This window comes from Clinocottus analis, unplaced genomic scaffold (assembly GCF_023055335.1).
Source record: "Clinocottus analis isolate CAN_PGR_092001 unplaced genomic scaffold, fCliAna1.0.p SCAF_28, whole genome shotgun sequence".
Taxonomy (NCBI): domain Eukaryota; kingdom Metazoa; phylum Chordata; class Actinopteri; order Perciformes; family Cottidae; genus Clinocottus; species Clinocottus analis.
Genome location: NW_027176020.1, coordinates 2269687 through 2279686, shown reverse-complemented (window position 1 = coordinate 2279686; position 10000 = coordinate 2269687). Strand labels below are relative to the sequence as shown.

The 10000-nt window shown below is 47.5% G+C and overlaps 1 protein-coding gene across 2 annotated transcripts in view; it reads right to left on the bottom strand.

Moving 5' to 3' along the window:
* Positions 1–8245, bottom strand: part of prkaa2 (protein kinase, AMP-activated, alpha 2 catalytic subunit) — an 8574-nt gene extending 329 nt beyond the window's left edge. The window contains exons 1-11 of one of the 2 annotated variants that reach the window (XR_011078395.1): positions 8063–8245; positions 7003–7144; positions 6051–6144; positions 5647–5791; positions 5025–5112; positions 4385–4609; positions 3941–4103; positions 3376–3714; positions 3106–3232; positions 2107–2493; positions 1–49 (exon numbers count right to left, since the gene is read on the bottom strand). The exon at positions 1–49 is cut by the window's left edge and continues 329 nt beyond it. Coding sequence is in view for 1 of the 2 variants with exons in the window: in XM_068592881.1 (XP_068448982.1) it covers positions 2234–2493; positions 3106–3232; positions 3376–3714; positions 3941–4103; positions 4385–4609; positions 5025–5112; positions 5647–5791; positions 6051–6144; positions 7003–7144; positions 8063–8162 (1683 nt within the window). In the remaining variant the exon portion in view is untranslated. Of the gene's footprint in view, positions 50–1727; positions 2494–3105; positions 3233–3375; positions 3715–3940; positions 4104–4384; positions 4610–5024; positions 5113–5646; positions 5792–6050; positions 6145–7002; positions 7145–8062 lie in introns of those variants that run through there. The other variant, XM_068592881.1, reaches the window with a different exon arrangement.
* Positions 8246–10000: the final 1755 nt, after the last annotated feature.

The following is a 10000-nucleotide window of genomic DNA, read 5'->3' as shown; positions in this document are numbered from 1 at the left end:
ACTTTTTATTTGCCGCATTCTTCTTCTTCTTCTACGACTTTCCCTCAAGCTGATGAATAAAAAGTGTTACAGGAAGTTAAAGCAGTGTGATGATCACCTGAGGTCACGTTCATGCAAAAGAACTGCGTTGTTGTTGGCATCCGAGGGGGAAAACAACAGTGTGTGAGTGTGTGTGTGTGTGTGTGTGTGTGTGTGTGTGTGTGTGTGTGTGTGTGTGTGTGAGAGAGAGAGAGTGTGTGTGAGAGAGGCAATGACAAAGCCTCTGAAACATTTTATCCTTTAAAATGTCTTGTTTATTGTTTTTTTTTCAATAAATACTCATTAAAGTGCAAATCATAACAGCAACATCATGCAGTGCACAACAAGAATAACCACAACCCACATTCTCACACACACACACACTCTCTCACACACACACACACACACACACACAGATAAACTGGCAGGCTTGCTGTTGAAACACTCATTTTGGTAAAAACACAGTAAAGTGTGATTCGGGGTTCGTCGTGATGAAGGGTTTGTCGGCAGAGGAGCCATCATAAGGCAAAAAAACTAGATCCTCCTTCTGCATCAAGGTATTTGTACACGTATGAACAACAGCGCTCCTGCTTTTAACGCTCGTAGGAAAAGTTTCAAGTTTCAAGTATCACAAAACTCCGCCTCCTCTCTCTTCCGCCAATCGCCGGCCTGGAGCCCGCGGAGGAAACGACGACAAGATGGCCGCAAACATTACAGCGTGAACTTTGTTCTCGTTTCGAGGCGAGCAGATCGTCGTTGGCGATCTCTCGCGGCGCCAAGCGGTCGGTTAAGAAGAGGGAGGGGGCGGGGCCAGCATCAGCATGTCGATGGCTTTTTTTTTTTTTACATAAATGTAAAAAAAACACGAGAGGTACTTTCAGCTTTTACAGTCATAAATGAGCACGACTATCAGGCGGATGGGTCCAGTAGACGCAGATTAGCCGTGGACAGACACACACACTCACACAATCACAAACGAACGCATTATCTCCCCGCAGGCTTCCGCTTGGTTTACACTCGCGTTTCAGAGATTATTTTACCAGCCGGGTCCAAACCCGTTTACAGGATATGAGACTTTACAGGACATTCAATCCTCCACTTCTTTCTTTACCGGGGCTGATGGAGGAGTCGCATAACATAAAATGGCGTTACAGTGAAATACAACTCCTCCTTTAGCTTTACGGCACATGAACACCTCCACACCCTCTCGGGGGGTCCCATCAGTGCCGGTCTAAAAAGCGTAGGACCCCTGCAGCCGGCTCCACTGAGAGCTACTCTTCAACAAACTAAACAATAGAAACACACAAACAACTCTAAAAAAAACATAATTTCTCTTGATGATAGTCACGTGACACACACACACACACACACACACACACACACGCACACACAACATTGCATTCTTTAAGGCAACTGGAGAAATATTCCTGTGGCTCGTGTGTGTCAACACACACACACACACACACACACCTCTGTGCTTTTCCTCTCTCATTGATCCTCCTCATCGTCGCCTTCATCCTCCGTCCGCCACGTGCGAGCTAATTAAGTTCATTACCGCTAATGTAGAATTGTCAGTTCAGTAGATGAACCGTCTGAGTGGTTTATAAAGTGCCTTCACACTCGCTCAGAGGGAGAGAACACGTCTCCCTTTAAGACCACACGTTGGGCTGAAATTACCTTTTTAAAAAGCTTCAAAACATGTAAAAAAATAACCGTAATAATGTTAATTATTGTAGCCCTAAAAACAGAACATGTCTTCTGTCTCCTCAGCGAACAGACACACACAGACACGCCTTCCTGCTTCTTTAAATGACGACACATCATGTCATGTGTTACACACACTAAACTCTGTGTGTGTGTGTGTGTGTGTGTGTGTGTGTGTGTGTGTGTTGCATATGTATGACAGTTATGAATGTTTCAAATGATGCAGTGCTTCAGCAACATAACTACAGTGCCTAGAAAAATAATTGTGGATCTGATATCTAAATAATAATCATCTTATGATATTTTGGAGACCGCAGTCACAATATAATATCCACGGGTAACAAAAAAAAGTTGCTTTCACAAAGTCAATTTTGCCAAACTGACCTCGGATCAGCGTCTGGGGAGTCAGTACGTCGTCGTGTGTCACGGCTCAGCAGGCGGGAACAGGTCGATGCTCGTCGTGTACTTGACCCTTCGCGACCTATTTCCTCTCCACTTCGCGCCGCGGCTCTCAGCGTGCCAGCGTGGTGATCAGACTGGCGCACATTTCGAAGAAGTCCATGGTGTGCGAGCCCTGGCGCGCGGCGAGCAGCGGCACGCTGCCGCACAGCGACCCCGGGAGGGAGGAGCTGAGCTGCGGCGCCGGGTCCGCCGCCGCCGCCGGGCTCAACGAGTCCATGCTGAGGCGCGGCCGGGGGAGGCCGGCGGTGGAGCCCGACCTCTGAGGGGTGGACGAACCCGATTTGAAGCCCGCCGCCTCGATGATGTCATCTGCAGGAGGGGAGGAGGAGGTCATCATGATTTATTGATTTATCTGTGATCATATTACGATTGAGCCGCCAGATAAACACTTTAAAAGCTGCTGACCTCCAAATTCATGCAGACACAGAACATATATGAGTGAGGGGTTGTCTCCATATGGCTCTCAACACGGTGGCGGCTAGAAGCTAACGGCGCTAACAGCTCGCCATTACACATACTGGTTGGCTGAATATCAACCCAAGCGCCTTCTGACTGGTTGAACTGTGTTGTTGTGGGGTTGTTTGTGTACTTTGTGTCACAGTGAATCTGTGTGAACGTCTTGGGAATCCTGGATATGTGTCTCTTGATGAATGCCAAAAAACATCAAAGTGGAAAACAGACAGCTAAGTGTATATGTAAAGGCTTTATGTGGCTGTTTCTTTGTAAATAAAATAGTTTGCCGACGCAGGAGGAATGCAAATACTATTTTATGCTAAAACAAGTACTAAAAGTGCACTCTGCCGTCATAAAACACCAGCTCAGCTGTTTCCCAGGCCCCTAAAGCGGACGTCAGAGACACGGAGGCAGTGCAGAAACACGACGTTGTCGGTGTTTGCGTTGGTGTTTGTGTCGCTCGCCCACCGTCGATGCTCTTGAAGTCCAGCAGGTAGGACCTGGAGTCCACCTGGTACAGCTGCAGGCTCATCTTCACAAAGTTCCCCGTCACAGGATTCTTCCGCCGCACTCGCAGGTGATACGGGTTCACCACCTGGAACACACACACACACACACAACACGTCGACCTACATCTGTACTGTGTGTGTATGCATGTGTGTATGTGTGTATGTATGTGTGTATGCATGCATGCATGTGTGTGTGTGTATGTATGCATGTGTGTGTGTGGGAGGTTACCTTCCAGTCGTAGCTCAGCTGCCTCATCGCTCTGTACACCTCGGCCATGATGTCATAGGGTCGGCTCTGACTCCTGATGCCGAGGTGCCACTTGGCCTTCTTCACCGTCAGCGGTTTGGGCCGCGTGGTGTTGAGCGCGTCCAGAGGGCAGCGGGACTTGGGGCTGTCGGCCAGCAGCGGCGGCATCCTCTCCGGGTGCGGTTTGAACCCGGGCGGCAGCGGCATGCCGTCCTCCATGAAGGAGCCCTGGGGCGGGCTGGAGGCCAGGTAGAACTCGCTGGCCTGCGTCATGATGCGCCGGTTGTCTATGATGAGGTGGTAGGCCACGGACAGCTGATCCTGCGTGAGGACGAGGAGGAAGACAGAAGCGTGTTGACCGCAGGATTATGAAATAAAGTCCTCTTTGACTCATCTTGTGGCGTCGGACTTAAACATTACAGTTTAATAAACAGAGAAAATGCTCATTTGGTCCTCAAGAACTTGCCAATGCGTCTTGTGTTTGAAATCCTTGACTAAATATCTTCACCAACGACCTTCTTCTACGCGACTAAGCTGCTGTGCGTACCTGAGGGTCTCCGCTGTACAGGCTGGACACAAACTCGGTCTCGGTGCATTCAAACTTCTCGCACACTTCCCTCACGGCCTCGTCGTCCAGGACCGAGGCGTCGCAGGACGAGTCCTCGGGGAACAGGTAGCCCGGCAGGTCCTGCTTGAACCACTCGTGCTCCCTGACGGCGGCGGAGGGAAGAAATCCAGTTAAGCTTTTGGAAACCATGCGCGGAAAATCCTCCCAGCATGCTCCACTCAGACAATCTTTTGTCTTAAAATACATAATATTTTTCCATTTCTGAACCCAACGACACAGTTTTTTTTGACTGAAACTTCTTCCTAAAAGACCAAAATATCTTTTAAAAGTGATTTTTTTGCAGATATACATTTTTTTCCCAAGACTTTGCTGAACAAATACATACAATAAACAGCAGTACTGGAATGAATTTGGGCTTCGTACCTGATGTCTTTGATGGTGGCTCTCTTCAGAGGGTCCACCTGCAGCATGAGCATGAGCAGCGAGGCCACGGGCCGCTTCAGGTACTCCGGCATGTAGAAGACGCCGCCTCGGATCTTCTTGAACAGCGCGGGGACGTGCTCGTCGTCGAAGGGCAGGGTGCCGCACAGCAGGGCGTACAGGATCACCCCCGAGCTCCAGATGTCCACCTCGGGGCCCGCGTAGAGCCTGAGGAGAGGGGGGGGGGGTTCAACTGTCTTTATATTGATGTGTCTGAGGACACATTTGAATTATTTGTGGCTTTTCATCAGGACACATGAGTGTGTTTCCTTCCACAGGTTGCACAGTGTTCCAGTGACCTGCAGGTGGCAGTAATGAGCCAGGAAATGCAGGGAAGGACCCTGACATCAAACAGTGTTTTCTTTTTCTTTCATTTTTGTTGTTTCGGGAGGTTTCACACAGAGTGGAAGGACCCCGCGGAGTCTGAGAGTCAGAGCTGATCTGACTCTCAGACACACTGAGAGAAGATGCTGCGATTCTCTCTTTCTGTCTCCTGCAGTCTTTATTACAGGAAACAAGATAATGCCTTGGAACTACAGGTGGTCACACACACACACACACACACACACACACACACACACACCTTCCTGAGATGACCTCCGGAGCGGCGTAGTTTGGAGAGCCGCAGCTCGTCCGCAGGAACTCTCCATCAGACATCATGTTGGACAAACCTGTTGGGCCGACAGGAGACGCATCAACACCCCTCTGCCCTGTGACAGGACCCCTCTACACACACACACACACACACACACACACACACACACACACACACACACACACACACACACACACACACACAACACCCCCCCTCCCCCTTATGATAAACACACCGTTGCTATTGAGCCCTCTGGTCACACGGAGCCAGGAGACTGAGAGCTGGACGAGCTTCCCTTCATCTTTCATCCCTGTTCCTTTAACACTCTCACTGTACTCCCCCCCCTCCTCCATCCTCTCCCTCCCTCTCTCCCCCTCCTCTCCCACCACCACCCGCTACTCCTTTCCTATCGGATGTCTCTGGGCCTCAAGGCTCTCTGCCAGAGACATGATATGAGACCCGCCCGCTGCTCAGGGACCTCTCGCCCTCACGTATCCGCTTATGCTTTCTTTCTTCTTAAATTCCTCCGAACATAATCCTCTCTCCCATCCTCCTTCCCCCTCCCCTCCACTCCTCCTTCCTCCCGCCCTCCCGCTCTGCGGATCCTAACCAAAGTCGGCGATCTTGGCGTTCCTGTTGGCGTCCAGCAGGACGTTCTCTGGCTTCAGGTCCCTGTGCACCACCATGTGCCTGTGGCAGTAGTCCACACCGGAGATGATCTGCTGGAAGAGGCGACGGGCCTCCGAGTCCGCCACCTGCAGGACGCCACAGCCGGTGTGTTAACGAGAGGAGCGTGTGTGTGTGTGTGTGTGTGTGTGTGTGTGTGTGTGTGAGTGTGTGTGTGAAAGCAGGAAATAGTAAACATATTGATGAAGAGACAGACAGTATTTTGAGGGTGAAAGTAAAGAAAGACACGGAGCAGAACGCCAACGTGGGGACCCGCCACGTGCTAACCCCGTGACGGTTGGTTAGCGGTTAGCGTTAGCAGGGCGGCTAGATGAGGAGAAGTCGTACCCGTCCGTGTTTGCAGATGTAGTCAAACAGCTCCCCTCCGGACACGTACTCCATGACCATGAAGAAGTCCGTGGGCGTGCTGATCACCTGGTACCTGAAGACACACACACACACACATGGTCAGTTGAATCAACACAACTACAAACGCACAAAAAGCAAATGTGTTGACGGCAAAATACGCTCAGAGCCAACGAACACAAACAGCTGCAAGACAGAGAGGCGAGGCCGCGCGTTGTTTATAAAGGTCAGGTTTAGTGACACACACACACACACACACACCAAAACATATACAGTATATATATATTCTAATAAATGACAGCACTTGAGGTAAATGTTAAGACATGTCCTCTAACTCATTTCATGCTGGTTTTGCTCAGTGTGCCGAGAGGCCGACTGTGTGTACACGTGTGTGTCTAAACTGTACGTGTGTGTGTGCTTGTGACTGTATACGAGTGTTCCACGGAGCTCACATATCTGCCATAGCTTACAGTACACTAACCCTCACCTAAAAATAACACGGGAGACTGTCGAGAGGGACGAGAGAGAAGGAACATAAGGTCAGAGGGAAGGAAAACAAGAGGAGCCGAGGCTCCGGGATGAGGATTTAATCTGGCAGGAACAACAACTTCTAACTTAACTGGAGGATTTGAACCAAGCACAGGAGTGTGTGTGTGTGTGTGTGTGTGTGTGTGTGTGTGTGTGTGTGTGTGTGTGTGTGTGTGTGTGTGTGTGTGTGTGTGTGTGTGTGTGTGTGTGTGTGTGTGTTCTGCCTCCCAGGAGCATGCTCAGTGGTAGTAAACAAGCATGCCACAGCAGAAGGGAACATGTACGTGCTCATACACAGAGCAAAACATCATTATAAGAGGGAGTGAAAGGTTGTCTGTCTAGATTAAAGAAGTAAAGGGTGTGTTGTTGTTGTTGTTGTTGTTGTTATGAAAGGTTCTACGCTCACAGCTTGATGATGTGCGGGTGTCGGAACATTTTGAGGTTCTGGATCTCCCGCTTGATCTTCCCCACGACATCGAGGCTGCGGATCCGCTGTCTGTTGAGGATCTTCACCGCCACTTTATGGCCCGTCAGCTGGTGCTCGCCGACTGGAGGGAAGAAGAGAAGACGGAGCTTTAGGAGATTAAAGTTGTGTATTCACAACGACAATTAACAATCTCTCAGATTTATTGGTGAGAGAATTTGTTGTAAATGTACTTTGTTATTCAGAGACATTTTTATTTATGCCTTTATGATCTTAGAGAATATTCAAGTAACATCATTAACACATGAATCTCAGAAGTTCTGACCAATATAGCATTTTTATTTTATTCTTTTATTATTATTCTAACTGTTTTTGTAACTAGTTGTGCTGTTGCTGTGTGTGTGTGTCTGTCTGTCTGTCGGTGTTTGTTAATGTTTCTCTCTTGGAAAATATATCAATTATAAGAATTAAATAAAGTTAAAAAAAATACATAATAACATTTTTAGATTACAACGACTTGTTACACAGCAGGTTTCAACGTAACAGTAAATTAATAAAATAATTAATAATTATTAAATCAAGTATTTAAACACTGAATTGGCCCTGGACGTGGCCTGAATGACGGCGTCGCCATGACAATAGGTGGGTTTACCCCGCCCCCCTCCTTCCCGCTGCGCGCGCACAACAAGCGGCTGAGTGAGTTAAAAACTCACAAGGTCACGCAAAGTGCAAGAAACCGGTAATAATGACCCGCAATAACGAGGAGGAACTTTTAGGCTTCCCCCGACCCGTAGGGCTCTCAGCGGGCTGACCACTGCGGGCAGCGCGGGGACACGCGCGCGCTGGCCGGACGTTGTCGTTATCAGTTGACGTTAAAGATCGCGCGGGTGGTGTTTCACGGACCGGACGTCCTTGAACGCGACGCGGGCCGGCGGTCCTGGCTGCGTGGCGTCACACTTCATATATGACTCCAACTGTCACACGTCACACGTCAGAAAATCCGGCACGACACACAACAAAAACAAGCAAATCGTCACTTAACTCTTCACTTTCCCGAACGTTCCCACGCCGAGCGTGTCGCCCAGGATGTAATGGCCGATCTTGACCCTGCCTTCGTGTTTCGGCTGTTGCCGCTCTGCCATCTTCTTCCCTCCGTCAACCAACGGCTCGGTTCGTTCGGTGCGCGCGCGTGTGTGTGTGTGTGTGTGTGTGCGTTCCTGCCGACGGGAGCGCACGAAGGGGCGGGGCACTTTACCTCTGTCACTGAGAGGGAGGAGAGGGGGAGAGAGAGGATGAGAGGAAGGAAGGGAGGGAGAGAGAGAGAGGGAGGGAGGGAGGGAGGGAGAGGAGCTCTGTCACTGAGAGAGAGAGATGGGAGAGAGGGAGAAAGAGCGAGGAGGGGGCGGGGCACTTCACTTCTGTCCCAGATAGGGAGGGAGGGGAGGGAGGAGGGGGTGAGAAAGAGAGGGAGAAGAGGAAGGGAGGGAGGGAAATAGAGAGAGAGAATGAGGGAGAGAGAAGAGAGGGAGAAAGAGTAAGAAAGGGGGTGGGGCACTTCACTTCTGTCCCAGATAGGTAGAGGGGGGAGGAGGGTTAAAAAGAGAGGGAGGAAGGAAGGGAGGGAGGGAGAGAAAGAGAGAGGGAGGTAGAGAGAGTCCATCTCCCTCTGACCTGTGCAGCAGTGAGTTTTGCTCTCCCTCATCAGCTTCTAAAGAACTCTGTAACCTCAACAGGTACATTATACTGAGTACATTAACTCAGCAGTACTGAGTACATTAACTCATGCAGTACTGAGTACATTAACTACCTCCTTTTTTGAGATATTCGTACTTAGCCTATGTTGTTTTATTTTGACATCTAATGTTAGATACTTGTTTCACTTCACCTCTTAACAATGTAACTCACTTGTTTCTTTGCACAGTATAATGCAACATATGCTTATTTTAACTATCATATAAATACTCTGCAGCATATAAAGTAGTTACAAATAGCTTCACATTACGTATCATTCATTCATTATATATATATATATATATATATATATATATATATATATATATATATATATATATATATATATATATATATATATATACAATTCTAAAACGTATCGTTTGGGTACTTTAAGTATATTTTATAGCGAATACTTAACCCTTTAAATATGATGACCAGCCGCCTCGTCCTTTTCGTCTCTTTTTTTATAATAAATATGTCAGACAATGTCCCATATGTTTGTTTCAAAACAAAGGAAGTGATTATTCATGTGTTCATCATGTATTTAGTGGAGTTCCTGTGCGTCCAGCCTGAGAGGAGTTGTTGTCAGTGAGCCGCTAGGTGGCGGTGTTGCTCTGTTTGAGCTCACTGCGCCTTCACGGGGGTTCAGACATGAAGTTTGAGTCCTGAAACTTTATTAAACACTTCTTTTTGTTCTGGTGATGCTCAGTTTCACTGACCAGAGCTGTCAAATTATAGTTCCCACTGAAAAAAAAATGTTTTAATAAATATTGTCTCAAACTTTGGAAAAGAAACGCTAAAACAAAATAAAAATATTTAAAAATATATATTTATTTTTTGCAAATAGAAAAAATAAATACATGTCCTTCAGTAATTAAAGTACATAGTGTTAATGATACAATCAGGAACTCAAACTATAAGGATGGAACATATTTAGTGTCATTTCCTGCTGAGTTTATTTTACACACAGTTTGTTCAGCCTCTTTTGTTGTCGTGTTTTGTTTCTTTGTAAAAATGTTTTTTCTTTCTGTTGTTATTACTCATTTATTTATGTGTCTGTGGTTGTTTTGCATCTCTTTGTCACGTTCTGTCTCTTTGTGGGCAACTCTCTGAGTGACGTAATGCACCAAAGCAACCCTATTGGATGTGGATTCTACACTGTAAAAAATAGTTGGAACAACTTAATTAAATTACTTCAAATTGGTAACACACAAACTAATTAGGTTGTTTTCAAATTAAGTTAACA